The sequence below is a fragment of the Podarcis bocagei genome (genome assembly GCF_964188305.1).
Source record: "Podarcis bocagei genome assembly, chromosome: 4".
In the NCBI taxonomy this organism is placed as follows: domain Eukaryota; kingdom Metazoa; phylum Chordata; class Lepidosauria; order Squamata; family Lacertidae; genus Podarcis; species Podarcis bocagei.
In genome coordinates this window covers 45,998,296-46,014,614 of record NC_138128.1, presented here as the reverse complement: position 1 = coordinate 46,014,614, position 16,319 = coordinate 45,998,296, and the positions used below count along the sequence as shown (strand labels likewise).

Below are 16,319 nucleotides of genomic sequence, written 5' to 3'. Positions count from 1 at the left end.
GTTGTACATTCGCAGCTGAGAAAGGAAAGGCGTGAAGAAGTGGCAATTGATATCAACACAAAAACACACACACACACGGGTTTCCAAAGGCATGCTCACGCGAAGCTACATGCTTGTTGGCCAAGGCACAGCATGCCTTCCTGCTCAGTTACCCCGTCTCAGAGTGCGGGTGACAATCTTCTGTACGACGCTAACTGCAGGCAAGAGGGCGAGATGGGAAGAGAGAGCAAAGACAAATAGTTTGGAATCTGTAGTGGAGAAGGGAAATTTGGAGGAAAGCGGTGGCCATTTTGGACTGGTCTCTGCTCTGTCTGATGAAAAGGGAGAAAAGGAAAACTGTACTGCCATTCTGCCTTTTGGAGAAGTGTTTCCCCCCCACAATTTGTGCAAGTCTGACAGTCTGCTGTCCCAGTGCAGACAATGCTGTCTATACCACCTACTGGCCCTTACGGATTGTTTTATGTGTGTGTTCTTCAACCAGTCATGGTGGAATAATTGTGCATTAGTGTTGGGTTTATACCAGACCATCCACACATCTTTCTGCTTTCTTAGCTGTTCTGCAATGTTTCCCCAATGTTAGTGCATTCTTACCATATGGAGGGGCACATTTGTGTCTAGTGCAACATGAGTGAAGTGATGCCCCCCCCACTCCAAACATTTGTGGTGTGAAAAGTTACAGGATTTCAGCAGCGAGTTACAGAATGTGCACTGACTGCACAAAGCAGTATGCACGCCTTGGACCTTTGCAAGTGCAAACAGCAGCAAAAGCAGAAGGGTGTATGACTGCCCCAATAGCATCATGAGCACAATTAATCACAGAAAAGATGCCTGAAGAAGACCATATTCCCTCATGGTCAAAACTTCCAGAGCCCACATACCAGTGGTGAGTGTGGCCAAAGTGTATTATTGCACTTCAGAGACCCAGCCCAGCCAGGTAAAATAACTAGACAAGAGCATGGAGCAGGACCTGAGCAGAGTTTCGGAGGCCAGAGAGAGAGAGAGAGAGATCTGGAGAAGGGGCCACATTTGGCTCCTGGGCCTGAGGCTCCTCCCCTCTGACATAGGGAGACAGGCCAGTATACAGTACAATTCTCTGTGCCACATTTCCCCATGTTTCCCAGAGACTTTTCCTGACACTACCAGTTTAGTGATGAAATGCTGAAGCAAGGGTTATGACAACTTGTTCTGCCAAATGTGACCTCCAGAGGATTCTTGTGCCCCACAGACTGACTCTGGCCATCTTCCTGCCTGTAGACAGACTCCTGCTCTAGCTGCTTCAGGTCAAAGCATCAGCATTTGGCAAATGCACTTCCGTTGTGCCCCCTTGTTGCTCGGGGCAAGAACCTCCCAACCAGTAGAAAGGATGAAAGGCCAAATGGAAAAGCCCTTAGCACAGAATGGAAGATGCTGTTTCTCAGTGCTGTAGTAAATGAACCAACAACCCAGTCTATGTCCATCTGGTAAAATAGGCCCCTAATCTTGGCTAGGCCAAATCCTGGGGACTTCTCTTTTGGTCATGGTTTGCGGAGACAAATGGACAGCCTAGAAAGGAACAGAAATTCTCCAGCTCAGCTGTTGATATAAATAGGAATGGTGATTGGTTCCGCTGCCTGCTGGCTGGCAATCACATTCAGGCTGTGTACACACTGTAAGCTTTAAAGCACATTCAAAACACACTCTTGCCCTTTCTGAGCATTGTAGTTTGTTAAGGGTCACTGGGAATTTTACCTCTGTGAGGGGAAACGCTCACACACTTGACAATCTATTATTCTCCCTGTTTCTGTCCCTGCCCAATAAAGGGGGAAAGCCTTGTAGTGAAAGGTTCTCTTCTCCCCACCAAAAATCTCAGTGGACCTTGCTGCCATGCGCAAGTTTACAATGAAGCAGGACCAGATTCAAGAGCCAGAGTGCTGTGCTCTCTGGAGGATGCTAGAAACAGAACATCTTTTTATTACCTTTCTCGCCATCAGACCGCGCTGGGGATTTGGACCGCCTCTGTGTCTCTGGTGACCCAGCTGCTGAGCTTGGCTTCCCTGTCCGGGTGCTTTTAAAGAACAGGTTCATGAGGGTTTTGGAGCGCTGGAGCGTGGCCTTCTTCTCCGAGGAGACCGGCTTCTCTTTCTTCCTCTGGCGTTTCTCCTCTGGGGCAAGAATCCAAAAAGTCATACCTGAAGATCATAGCAGTGGGATAACCCAAAATCTGATCCTTCCCCACTCCAGCCCCATTGACAGTGTATTGTGGGTACCATTTTAAGAAGGAGAAGGAAAGGTATCTGATTATGTAACTTTCTGACTCTGCCTGTTAAATGTGGGCCAGAAACCTTCTGCATGATGGAACAAAATGCACAGACCAGTGTCTTTCAGATGTGCCATGGGATTTTCTCCTCTCTGCCTACATATTAAGGACCAGGACTGTTTAGCAATAAGGTACATTTTCAGAACTCCCTAGTAGAGAAGTGGTCAATCAAATCCCTGTGAATAGGCTGCAAGCTGGACAGGAGCGCAATAGCACTCTGCCCACCAGCGATTCCCAGCAGCTGATATTCAGAGGTGTAATGTCTCTGACAGTGGAGGTAGAACACAACCATGGCTAGTAGCCATTGATAGACTTATCTTCCATGAATTTGACCAATCCTCTTCTCTTTGCTTAATCCCTCTCTCCTTCTTCCTCCAGAAAATTATTTCCTGGGTCCACATTTAATATTTGACAGCAAAATAATGTTGCATTAATGTAGAATGAAGGGGGGGGGAGGGAAATGTAAACCCTCCTGATTTACACTACATTATTGCTATAATGATAATGATGATAACAGCAGCAGCAATCTCAATTCTCTCAGTATTTATGTAGTCAAAACAGAAAGGTTCCCCCATCAGTGGCGTAGCGTGGGTTGTCAGCACCCGGGGCAAGGCAAGTAATTTGCGCCCCCTAACCCATGGATTTGCGCCCCCTAACCCTAACCCCCAGATGTTGCGCCCGGTGCGGCCGGGCCCCCCTGCACCCCCCACGCTACGCCACTGTCCCCCATCACCCCAGCAGCCCAATAAAGACTGAGCATGCTCAGTGTGCGTGGAATGCTTCCTGGGGGGAAACGGGACATGGGGAGGGTGACTGGAATGCAGTGCCTGGAATCCTGTTGCAGTTTCCATCAACCATGGTAAGAATGGTAAGAATAACGATCCCATGGCACCTACCATAAATGGTCAGATAGCTCTGCGATCTCTTGATGGGCTGTCGTGGATGGCTGAGTGCCAGAAGGAGGGCAGTTTTAGGGGAGGGGTCTGTTGTCTCTCTGCTGGCAAAGGGCCGGTGCTTCTTCAAGCGGAAGGACTCTTTGAGGCTCTCGGTGCGGATGGCAGTGTCTTTCAGGATCTTTAAGGGCTCCACAACCCGTCGGGTCTCCATCACCAGACTCCCTGAATAGGAGGCACCGTCCGACAGCGGATCAGTCTGCATGGCGGTCTCTGCTCTCTCCAAGGTGTGTCTCTGGACTGGCAGTTCAGCAGAGATGCCAACATCCACCATGCAACTTTGTGCTGCTGAGCTGGGGATCGGGGCCATGAACAGGCCATTCATGGAGCTAAAGGGGGTCCCTGAGGAGTAGGATGATGCAGAGGAGCTGGATTCTGAGGTCTGGGACAGCTCCTGCAACTGGCCATTGGTCACTGTGTGGAGAGAGAGAGAGAGAGAAATGAGCATTATAGGAGTCTTTCCTGTTTTGACATTAGGAAGAACTTCCTGACAGTAAGAGCTGTTCGACAGTGGAATTTGCTGCCAAGGAGTGTGGTGGAGTCTCCTACTTTGGAGGTCTTTAAGCAGAGGCTTGACAACCATATGTCAGGAGTGCTCTGATGGTGTTTCCTGCTTGGCAGGGGGTTGGACTCGATGGCCCTTGTGGTCTCTTCCAACTCTATGATTCTATGATTCTATGATTCTATGATTCAATAAATGCACAGAAGCTACCCATTTTTGAACACAGGCCAAATGACTTGCATTGCTTTTGTTGTGGGAATATTGCATTTCCACAGCAAGGAATGTGCTACAACTTTGTATCTGTGGAAAAACAACAACCCCATTGTTGTGTCAGATAGTTCAAGCACTGATATTATTATTGCTGCGTGGAATGAGATTATGAGTGTGCCATGGATACCCACCTGATACTGAGTTAGGTGGACAGTGGTACCTTGGTTCTCAAACACCTTGGTACTCAAACAACTTGGAACCCAAACACTGCAAACCAGGAAGTGTTCTGGTTTGCAAACTGTTTTCAGAAGCCGAACATGCTCCGATTTGAGTGCCACACTTTCGTTTTGAGTGTTACATTGAGGTCTGTCTGTTTTTGCTATTTATTTTGCGTTTTTGTTTTTGCAGCTCTTTTTTGTTTTTGTGACCATGTGGAACCCCGTTCAGCTACTGATTGATAGATTGTGTGACTGCAGTACATTGTTTATTGCTTTCATTTTATGGATCAGTGGTCTCATTAGACAGTAAAATTCATGTTAAACTGCTGTTTTAGGAGTTGTTTTTAAAAGTCTGGAATGGATTAATCCATTTTGCATTACTTTCTATGGGAAAGCACGCCTTGCTTTTGGAACACTTTGGTTTTGGAACGGACTTGTGGAACGGATCAAGTTTGAGAACCAAGGTACCACTGTACCGACTCAGTATTAAGCAGCTTCCTATGCTCCTCTGAACTGCTGTTTTCTTTCTTCGTGCAACAGACTCATAGATCTATGCTTTTACAAGCATGTCCTTAAGGGTGGAAATGCCAACTGGGAGGAGAGAATTTGAGCTCCATCAACAATGGTCTGTGCAACACAGCACCCACTCCTGGGCTATTCTTTCTGCATGTTTTGTCTTTTGATGACACTGCATTCTTTGCAAACAGCCCAAACACAAGGGTGAGGGAGGAAGGAGGATTGTTTTCTGAAATGCAAGGAGGGAAAGCAATTTGCTTGCAGGATGCTCTGGCATTCCTTATTCACCCTTAGCAAAGCAACATCCAGCATATTAACGTAGACAGAAAATGTGCATTTGTGTCTTACATCTGTTGAGCCAGCAATACTCAGCCACCATTTCCTTGTATGCAGGGAACCTCCCCGTCTCCTAGATGGAAAGCACAGAAGAGAGACACAACACGTCATGAGATCATTTGCTGCCTGCCCAGCACTGAGCGGTGTCTTCAGAGGCTAACCCGATCCCAGGCGGAGAGACACTTTGATAAATAATGCATCCCCCACTGCCAGGTCCCTTCCCAGCTGAAACTGAATCTGCTAAGTCTCAAGAGTCTGGGTCCCACAGCGTCTTGGGGAGGGAGTTGCTGGGCGTCACAGAAGGCAGCAAGAAAGAGAGTTCAGTGCTGCTGCTTTGGCAAGCAACTTCTTAGAGGGCATGGTCTCTTTTTCGGGGCACATTGAGCAGAAATGGAGGGCTTCTGCTTTCCACCTCTAGCAGCTACCACTTCCTAAGGGCTCATTAACACTTTCGCTTGACCCGTATTTTTTACTTTCTTTCCACTTGGCCGGTATTTTGATTGTATTTTATACCAGTTAATTCGCCCTGATTCAAGAGCTTTCCTCTTTGTTTTGTAGCCGTGTCTTGTAAAAATCTCACCCACTGAATCAGATCTCATTAGATGTGCGGAAAATCCGAAGAGAGATTTTGCTTAACTGAGCTTCAGTTCAGTGGGTAAGATCGGATTTTTGCTAGGGACAGCTGCAGAACAACGAGAAAAGCTCTCAAACTCTGGGGAATTAATCGGTACACAATATGATCAAAAATAAGGGTCAAGCAAAAATGTGGATCAGCCCTTTATCAAAATAGTAGTCTTTGCTCCTGGCCCTTTGTAGCCTACTTATTTATAAAGTGCCATTTTCCTAGGCCAGGGTGTCACGCTCTCTGCTCAGCCATAGAAAGGATGTATCCTATGTCTGGCTAGGTAGAGAAAGAGATTACACCTATAGGAAGCTGACTATGGGAACTGGTGAGAACTCTGACAACACCCAGCAATCAGGATATTGGTGCCTCGTCTCATGGCCCTAACCTCCCATAGTAATGGGACCACTGGGTCATCTTCCCATAGAGTAACACCCCTTCCTATCCCAATCTTGGCCCAGCACTTGGCAAGGCACAGGCCTCACCTTGATGGTCAGCATGATGTGGGTCTGCCCCTTTAGCACTTCCACTGCCTTGCTATGGCTGATGTCGTCAAACTTGACTCCGTTGGCTGCAAGGACTTGGTCGCCGACCTTGACCCCATGAAGCTCAGCAAGCCCGCCGGGATCCACTCTGGGAACGATACGACATTAGGGTTATTCTTGAATGGGAACAGTGAGGCTTTGGGCAGGTATACAAGGCATTCCAGATCAAGTGAACAGGACAAGGGGAACTTGAACATGTTCTTGGTCAACAGAGAGGGGGAGGCTGTCAGAGGGTTGGGCCTAATGGCCCTTTGGGTCTTTCCAACTCTCCAGTCCCAGGATTCTATGACAATACGGGTGGTGCAACAACTCTGGGTCCTCCTAGCATAGCTGGAAGGCATGTCCCGCTAAGGCACTTTCCCTCATGGCTCTCAAAGGAGATTGAGGTGTTAAGAATGGATTCTGAAAACAGAAGAGCCTTTTTTACCTTCTCTTTAGATTATGGTTACCAGATCTTTCTCAATGAATCCGGGGACCCTTATTTTTTTTTTTTTTGGAAGCTGAGTAGCAACGGTGAGGCAAAAGACCCTGGGCCCAAGCACACATGCATATTGTATAAAGGTGCAAAGCCCTTCTTTCACACCCTGAGAAACATAAGTGCGCAGAGTTTTTAAAAAACTGGGCAATGGCTGCCCGCATGTGGCTCCCCAGCCTCCCCCCATCTGTCAAAACAAAGGGGGAAGGGGGTAGGAGATCGAGGGAGTCATGGGTGTGCGATGCGCCATTGCCCAGTATTTTAAAAAGTCTGCGCATTTATGTTTCACAGGGTGCGAAAGAAGGGCTTTGCACCTTGCCCGGCAGTGAAACCGCGCGCCTTGCGCCCCTCCTGTGAAATGGCCACCCGCCTGCTAACAGGCTGGCTCCGGGCTGCTGAGGCTGCCGCTGCCACGTTTCCCGGGGACAAATTTACAAATCTGGGGACATTCCGGGGACGGAATTTGTCCGGGGAAAGATTTGCAAATCCGGGGATTAGATTGGAGGTAACAGCCAGGATGTGAGCGACTCCTTCTAATAAATTCACCAATGGCTCAGTAAATTATTGAAATGACCCAGCTTTTAAACTAATTGCGGAAGATTGGCATAAGCCCCGTAAACGTATTCAGAGCTGAAGATTATTTGTCCCCAGTTCATAGAAAGCCATGGATCAAATCTAATGATGTGGTCATGCTACAGAAGGTGACATCAGCTGTGGCTTCTCTGAGGCTGCATGCATTTGGGACTGAACAAACTTGATTGAAAAAGTCTAAATACAAGAGGCAATAGGGCTGCTACAGTCGCATACAAATGCTACACAGACACAAGATAATACTACAGACACAAGATACGGCCATTTTACTCTAGATTAATTAACCTGAAAGAAGGATCTATATTTGGTATCAAATTCAAATAAGATTGAATAACCATTACACTCACAGCCCTGTACCAAAAGAGTGGGGGGAAATCTACCTTTTTCTCATGATATACCTAACCCAATTTTACATTTAAAATGTGGATCAAGGGTGTTAAAGAGCACCTATTAAACAGATCCAGTAAGTTTAATAAGATTTATACCCAAGTAAACATGCATAATTGAGGTTTAAGCTAGCTCTGGTAGTTTATTCTGCGGCTTGCAGAGTGAGCAAGGATAGCAAGCAAAACAAGTTCTACAATGCACCACTGTATTTCTACAAAGAATTGTATCGTATCATTATGGCTGGAGCTTCTTAATACAAATGGTTCCTAAGTATTATGCAGGGATAGTAAACCTAATCTTAGGCAGCATTCAAACCATCCATTTAAAGATGTCTTCTTCCAAAGACAGATGGGTAGCCGTGTTGGTCTGCCATAGTCAAAATAAAAAAATTCCTTCCTGTAGCACCTTAAAGACCAACTAAGTTAGTTCTTGGTATAAGCTTTCGTGTGCATGCACACTTCTTCAGATACACAGGTGTATCTGAAGAAGTGTGCATGCACACGAAAGCTTATACCAAGAACTAACTTAGTTGGTCTTTAAGGTGCTACAGGAAGGAATTTTTTTATTCTTCCAAAGAATCCTGGAAATTGTAGATTGTTCAGGGTACTGGGAGTTGTAGCTCAGTTAGGAATAAATTACAGTTCTCAGGATTCTTTGGGGGAAGCAATGTGCTTTAAATGTATGGTGGGTACTCAGCCAAGGTGGTATCAAGATTCCAAAACAGTTAAAAGCGGCAAGCTCCAGTGTCAAACAGCTCTTTAGTGCTCAATCAGAACAAAGGCAATTCGGGATTTTTCTCTGTTTGCTCTGACTGAGCACTAAAGAGTGGATTTTCCCTGAGAACTGAGTTGGGTGAGCAGAAAACCGCTCAGACTCATGCTTTCAAGTGGAAGTGTGGACAAGCCTCAAGACTTACTTGGAGACGTAGATACCAAGGCCATACTCTTTCCCCCCACGGATGTTGAAACCCAAGCAGTAGTCATCAGAGGTGGTATACAGGTGAATGATCCTCCGCCTCCCAATCTCAGAGCTCGTGTCTGATGGAGTTGAGCCACTCCTCTCCACAATCAGGCGCTTGTTCACCACATCAACCCTGTGGCGAGATAAAGAATTCACCCTGAAATATTTTTGAATGGAACTTGGAAAATCAATAAGCCCATAGGTGGTGGGCAAAACGTAACCAGAATTGCAATCTGGATGTTGAACAACCGTAACTGAGACTTAGGAATAGACCCAAGGAACAGAATGATTTATTTATTTTTTGTACACAAGGAGGGTTCGCTCGTCTTCCACCTACCCCAGCTACCACCCTGAGGAAAATAGCTCTCCCCATGTGGCAATTAGGCTTAGAGGAAAGCTTCCATGGATGCAAATGGGAGCTTTTCCCTCTTAGGGATAATTGCCATGTGGGGGGGTGGGGCTGAGTAAGGGGGGGAGAGAGAGAGAGAGAATGAATGTGTCCATGTGTGAGACAGAAGGAGAATGAAAGCAATGTGGGGTGGCTCCAGCCATACTAGCATATGGCCACCTCTGGAACAAAGCTTTATTTGAATCAGGGCTTATTAGGGCTGACACCCAACACACCAAAACATGTCTCCAGAACATGCTTTTAACAGAGGCTTTGAGCATGTCCACTCCCCTCCTCTGCTTTATGCAACCATGTCCCACCCATATCTTTTCCATAAGTGTGTTTCTGACTGACAAGCAGGCTTGAGCCTGGGCATTTCTGGTTTCAGAAGAGAACCTCTCTATGCTGGATCTGGGGATGATGTATTGTATTTTAGGAAACTTATACCCAGTGCTATTTTTCTAGAAAAATAGGTGCCAGAACGCAACATGAATACCTCCCTCGTTCTCTTAGAATTGCAATGGGGCCCACAGACCAGCATAAGATAAAACATATGGATAAACTGAACACATAAGACTTAAAACAGGTAAGGAATAAAAGCTAGTAGTTAAAAGGTATATCATACATAACTTAAAAAGATAGAAACAAGGACAAATGGTTAAAAGCGACTATAAAGGAGGGAGTGTGAAGGAGCATGGGTCTTCTATTTTGGGCCTAGTTTGTGGTGCAATAATATGATAATCACCAACAAGTATAACCTAAAACAAAAGCAGTCAGAAAGCCCCCCCCCCACTATAAACTAGATTAGAAGAATGTGCCAAAGCTTGCACATAAGCTTGGCACCAGCCAAACCTCCCTAGGAAAACATTTCCAAAATCACAGGGGCTACCACTAAGAAGGATTTGAAAACCTGTGCAGACCTGTCAATCATTAGCAGACCAGTTGCACACTTTGAGGAATGATTTCAAAAGATCTGAGGGCATATTGCCTGAAATTAACTACAAAGTAGCCCAGCTACTTCCTGCAAGCAAATCAGGAAAAAAACAAGCAAATGCACCAGTGCATCAGAAACAGCACCTGAATCTTAGAGACAAATTTCATGTATCTACTTACTGTGATATAACTGATACACCTGAAGCTAATATGAAGTGAAGTGAAATGTATGTGAAGAAGTATCAAGTGGATTAAATTTTCTAAATAATACAGACTTATCTGATGTATGATATTTACAAGATTCCCAAAAGCTAGTGGACTCATACCCTCAGGACTTAAATGTGAACCTTTTGTGGGCAACTACAGCAGTTCTACTGTTATATGTCACGAAGTTTAATGAAACAGAAAACATGAAATTCAGTCGTGGATCTTTCACAGAAATGAAAGACTGAATACAATATGTACTTCCAACTGAAGAGATCGGGTTATGAATGCTGTGAATAATGCTTTTCCTCAGCTGAAATGAATAAAAAGCCCTCAGAGAGAGAAAAATAGGTATTGATTCCCTTTCCCTACTGCTTATGGAAGCGAATGTGCTTCATCAAGTCAGTTTTGATGAATTTATCCAGAGTTTTGCAGTCAGAAAACTTAGAAAGAAGCTATTTTAATTTCAACATGTCTTGTGTCATTTCCAGAAATAACATGTTGTTTCACAGTTTAGCATTGTTTGATTTTGAATTGCATATGGGGGCACCAAAATCTTTTCAGTGCTTAGGGGCTCTAAAGGCTTTAATCCAGCCCTGCTGCTAACAGAGCAGTGGCGTAGCGTAGTGCAGGGGGGGCCGGCCGCACCGGGCGCAACTTCTGGGGGTTAGGGTTAGGGGGCGCAAATCCACGGGTTAGGGGGCGCAAATCCATGGGTTAGGGGGCGCAAATTACTTGCCTTGCCCCGGGTGCTGACAACCCACACTACACCACTGTAACAGAGTCCCATGCATGTCCCCTTGATCCTCTTCTCTTTTCCTCTTTCACATTAGCAGATGATTTCCCAGCCCTCTGCTCATCACTATTCATTTCCTATCTACATATTATGCACAAAGCCCGTGTCCAGCCTCATTTCCTCATGTGTTTTAATGGCCTGTTTATTCATCCCAATTTGTCTGCAGGGAGCTTTGGCAATGTTACCTAAAAGCAGGAGTTAGCCCACGTTTTCCAGTGCATTTCCCTGTTAACTTTCCTTAATACAAAAACTCTGATCTTTTGAGGTAGGCTTGCCATATGTCAGGAAAATTCCTGACACGTCCTGGTTTTCAGGTGTAAAAATGGCATGGGGGAGAGAGGGATTTTGCCAAATTGGCAAAATGTCAGGCAAAACCCAGATGTATGACAATGCGATGGAAAAAGCAGCGGAAACAGCTCCAAAAGCTTAAAACCACTATTTTAGGGGTAGGTTTCCCCCCCAAAAGTAGTTTGGTGGTTTCCACAAAAGCTCTACAACTTTGGGGTCTTCCTAAAAAAAAAGTTTGTGGGTGTCATGAATTATACTTTTTGAAATATGGCAACCCTGTTTTGAGGGATCGTTGCATGACATCCTAGTCAACTACAGCTGGCTGCACAACACACCTTTAAAACGCAATTAGAGCACCTTGCCCTCCCTGCAAGAATTCTGAGAGCTGTAGTTTGCTAAGGGTGCTGGGAATGCTAGCTCTGTGAGGGGTAGACTACAGTTCCCAGGATTCTTTGGTGAAGGTGGTGGCGTGCTTTGAACGTGCTTTAAAAGGTATGGTGTAAACACAACCCAAGCAGTGCAACTGTATGTGATTGAACCCCACCTTGAAACAGCAGTAGTCTGGAAGTGCCCTAAGTCAGAGGGGAGCATTTAGCCCAGTAACCCCAGGTCACCTTGACCCATCCCTCTCCTGCGCCCTGGTCAGAGTTCATCCCGATAGCATCTCCTTGCTTCTCACGAAACCCGATCGCACCTTCTCTGCTCCGCTGAGCCCAGCACACCTGCCTCGGCCCTTACAAACAACACATTGTGATTTTTGGTTACCCAAGGGCCTGCTGACAATAGGGTGTCACCATAGCAGGCAGTTCCGCTTACCATGTGGTCTTTTCTTTGGAGAACTTTATCCCTGGCACTTTGCCCATGCGTCTCACGACCATCCGCAGCCGGTTGTTCCCCGTCAGGACTTTGACTGCGCTTCCCATTGTAATGTTCTCCAAGCTCACACTATTCACCTCTGTGATTTTATCTCCAACACACAGCCCAGCCTGTTCTGTTGGTATTAAATACAGGTAACTCAACTTGGGCTAAGGATTAGAGAGGGTTTCTGTTTCCTGGTTTTCTTTTGTTTTAATTTTTTTTTTTTACAGTATTACTAAAATGACAAAATATAAAAGTATGTAGCACACACATTTTAGAGTAAGGCAAGGTTTCTCAAACTTTCTACTCCCAGTTGAAACAGCTGAAAACTACTGAGACCTACCTCAGTCACAAAATGGTGGTTCAGGAAGCAGAGTTTGGAACAAACAGCTGGCATTTACTGACATCGTTTCCCACTGATATCCAATCTATCTTTGGAAATGGTTAAACTCTGCCACAGCGTTGTTCTTGTGGCAAGGAGTTCAACAGGTCAGTTTTCCTCATGCTAAGTACATAATTTGCCATGGAGATATTGTGAGGGCCTCCTCATTTCAGGCAGGATTTGCTGATTCAGGGGCTCCAAGTGGAAAACACTTAAAAAAATATTTTCCCCTCCCCACTCCCACATGACCCTAAAAGTATTTTTACCCATCTTCTGTAATTTCTTCTCCCACTCTCCTTTCACATTCAACTTCTACCTAATTTCTGCCCCTCTCTCACAACTACAAGTTTCTTTCATCTCTCCTCCTTTGTCCTTAGACATTTGCTTCTTCCTCCTGTAAAATCTTTTCTCTCTTATCCCCTTCCTTTATATTCCCAGTTTATTTATATAACAACAACAGCCTTTTTCTTTATAATTTCCTTCTTTGGCGCTTTCCCCTCCGAGGAGGGAGAGGACCATGTACACCACATTGAGTTCCTTGGGGAAAAGGTGGGCTAAAAATGTAATAAATAATAATAATAGCCTTGATAGCATATTTTCTCTCTCTGTTTAAAAGACTTATTCTTCACTGGAGCTCTAAAGACCTGTATGCATGGCTTTCAGAGAATCTCACATTTTGCAATGTCATGGAATTCTATACTGATGTGCTTCCAGAACTACTTAGCAACATGACACATAAACATTGTCTCAACTAAATTACTTTGCTTGGGTTTTGCTGCAACCTCCAGACATGGATTAGGTCCTGAAGAAGAACTGGTCAGCACGGGAAGACCACTTGCTGGCAAAGATTTAAGTCTAAGTGATTCTGCCAGTGTTGCAGGCACTAGAATCCTGGTTTTATGGACAGAACATCCGAGCAGCTTGTTGTCTGTTTTTAAGGCTGGGAGGGTTGGAGAGATTTTGCTTACCTGCACTGCTGCCCTCCTCCACCTTGCTGACGAAGATACCCAGGCCATGCTCCGAGCCTCCGCGCACACTGAAGCCCAGCTTCCCATCTGTGCTTTTTTCCACCGTAATGGCATTGATGGCATCACTCTCATCACTGTTAGCTGTCATGGGGATACAGCATAATATAATTATGAAATGGCACCACTAAGGACACTCACTGCGCTGGAATGACCAGCAAAAGGAGCTACCCGTGATCCTCTACCCTAACACTGGGAAAGTGATAGTAGAAAGAATTGCAAGAGAAATATGCCATACCTCCCTACACTCTGCATTTTAGCCTCTCTTCCCCACCATTGTGGGTCCACCAGACCCAGAAATGACATCTAGGCAGGCTGGAGGGCAAGCCATGAAATCCCCGACAGTTTACTTCCTAGGGAGACATGGGAGCGTTTGTCAAAGTGTATCTTCTCTGTCAATGCACACATGGATTTCCTATTGTATAATATAAATGGTTACAATACACAGAATGCAAACATAGAATTGCAACGAGCATCTCCCGCTCCTCCTCTCCTATCAGGCAGCAATACTGTAAATGCCTTCACACCCTGGGAACATGGCCAGCACCAGAAGAGTTCCCAACTAGAACTGCTTTTTTATGTGGATGTGGTTTTATACTATTTTATTTTGCTCTCAGCTTTTCAATTTTGTAATTGGTGTTTTTATCTTGACACTGGTTATTGACCATAATAAAACGACTGCAACATGTTAATAGGAGCCATGGGAGTGGCTCAGTACAGGGCAAGGTCAAATGAGGAGGCAGATCAGTCTATTGGAGGGGGTTGGGGTGGCAGGAGCCTTTTCTCCTCTAAATCTCTAGATTTTGACCTCTATATATCAAGGAGCCTGTAAAATGTTCTATATGACACCTATATGTTTTGCCACGTGGGGCAAATAGAAGAATAGGGGTGGGGGCAGCCCGAGAGAAAGTCTTAAGCTCTATCTCCATCATGGCCCTGATCCAAATTAGCTCTTCCTCACCCTATGATCCCTATGGTTGCTATTCACAATTAAAATCAGGCCCATGCAGAGCTTGTCTGAGGCCTGATGGAGGAGTCTTTTTAGAATAAAGTTATAGACCCTGAACAGTGTAAGTCTGGCAGGCCTGGTGGCACTCCCTGTTTGGCTGGCTTAGCCCTCTGAGGCCTGGAACAGGTATACCCAGCTGTATCTCACCCTTTCTGCTTGAGCCTGTTTAAAATACACCCTGTTTAAAAAAGGATCCACAGTTCTGCTCATGGGCTTCCCATGCTGTGTCTTCTTTGGTCCTCAATCAGAAAGTGGCAGCATAGTAGAAAGTCCCATTTTGCTGAGGCTCAGCATTCTGGGAAGCTGCCTGAATCAATTTTATCTCTCTCCCTCAATGTAGAGGCTAATTTAGGGGAGCCCGACTGGTTCAGTTGCACTTGGCGTGCCATAGGGGCCACTGCAACTGTAGTATGGAAGGCAAGAGGTATGGGGTGCTGAATTTTGAGACCCCAAGGTCTGCCACTGCTCCATGTCCCCTTACCTCTGCCTCTAACACCTCATTTCTTTGCACCAAATAATTGCCGAAAACAACCCATCCTACATAACATGAGGTAACATTTACTTCCTGGAATTATGCATATTACAAATGCATGTTTCTAATTACTGTGATACTTCCTAATCACATAATTAGCTTATTTACTAATACTGGAATGTATATAAAATTGCAGGGCAATGAGGTGTGCGTGCTAATTGGCTCTCCTGGGTCACAGCAACTTCCTCATAAATCTGCAACTGATCTTGCAAGGAAAGGAACAAACAGCACCATTTGGCTATGGCTCTACTCTTTTGCAAAAGGATGACACCAACTCTCTCCATCCAGCCAGGATCTGGCTTGGCTATGTAAGTAGAAATGACGTCCTTTGCACACTACCACCTCCCACCTTCACCCCCAACGGTACCTTCAAGGGGTGTGTTGATGAGGATAACTCTTCCCATGGGGGACGAGGTGCGGTAGTCCCGAAGGTTCCCATTCAGGAGCCGGTTCTGCCTGCTCAGAAGGAGGCGATTGGCAGTGCTGATGTCACTGCTGGAGCCCCGGGAGTGAGTCGGGTAAATGATTTCGCTCTGGAATGAATCAGGAGTGTATGCCATGGCAGGACAGGGTGCTGGTTACGCACAGAAGGACTCTCACTGTTGGATGGTGTCCCTTGGTGGGTTGGAGAAGCACACTGCGCTTGGGCCTGATTCCTTCAGGAAAGTTGGGTGAGTTTGTTACATTTTGGCCCCTTAGGTTGCTTCCCACCAGCGGAAACCGTTGCTGGACATGTTCCCATCAATCATAGTATTACCTCTCGTAGACTCATTTTGTTGTTGTCGATGGTGATGTTACCACTGAGGATTGTCCTTAGGAAAATTCACCTATGTTTAAAATGCAGGATCCAGTGAAAACATCTTGCCTCTCATGGGTTCAGATTCATGCTCCTTCTTTGCCTTCCAGACAGGTATACTGTAATAATAATAATAGTAGTAGTGGTGGTAGTAGTAGTAGTTGTAGTAGTAGTAGTAGTAATAATAATAATAATAATAATAATAATAATAATAATAATAATACTATCATTTTTTACCCTAAAGCCTTTAGTCAAATTTAAGTCCTATGCACATTTAACTGGAAGCAATTCCCATTGAATTTAATAGGACTTATTTCTATGTAAATAAGTTTAGGATGGCTGCATGAATTTCTTTTGAGTTTGTGGTGCAACAAGAACATGTTTTAGGCTACTCCAGAAGTCTCCTTGACAAGGGAGCGTGCCCTCAGTCAGTCCCTCTAGGACCTGAACTTTGAGGACAGTCATAACAATATTTTTTGCACTCACAAGGTTGAGAA

At 45.3% G+C, this 16,319-nt stretch overlaps 2 protein-coding genes across 2 annotated transcripts in view; one reads left to right on the top strand and one right to left on the bottom strand.

Moving 5' to 3' along the window:
* The window catches only part of SFXN3 (sideroflexin 3), a 175,390-nt gene that overhangs the window by 128,422 nt on the left and 30,649 nt on the right, over positions 1-16,319 (top strand). The window lies entirely within an intron of this gene.
* Positions 1-16,319, bottom strand: part of PDZD7 (PDZ domain containing 7) — a 30,093-nt gene that overhangs the window by 12,001 nt on the left and 1,773 nt on the right. Inside the window, exons 2-9 of the mRNA XM_081192330.1 lie at positions 15,394-15,941; positions 13,429-13,569; positions 12,037-12,211; positions 8,568-8,744; positions 6,139-6,286; positions 5,044-5,104; positions 3,193-3,663; positions 1,956-2,141 (exon numbers count right to left, since the gene is read on the bottom strand). Of these exons, the coding sequence (XP_081048456.1) occupies positions 1,956-2,141; positions 3,193-3,663; positions 5,044-5,104; positions 6,139-6,286; positions 8,568-8,744; positions 12,037-12,211; positions 13,429-13,569; positions 15,394-15,586 (1,552 nt within the window). The 5' untranslated portion in view covers positions 15,587-15,941. The remainder of the gene's footprint in view (positions 1-1,955; positions 2,142-3,192; positions 3,664-5,043; positions 5,105-6,138; positions 6,287-8,567; positions 8,745-12,036; positions 12,212-13,428; positions 13,570-15,393; positions 15,942-16,319) is intronic.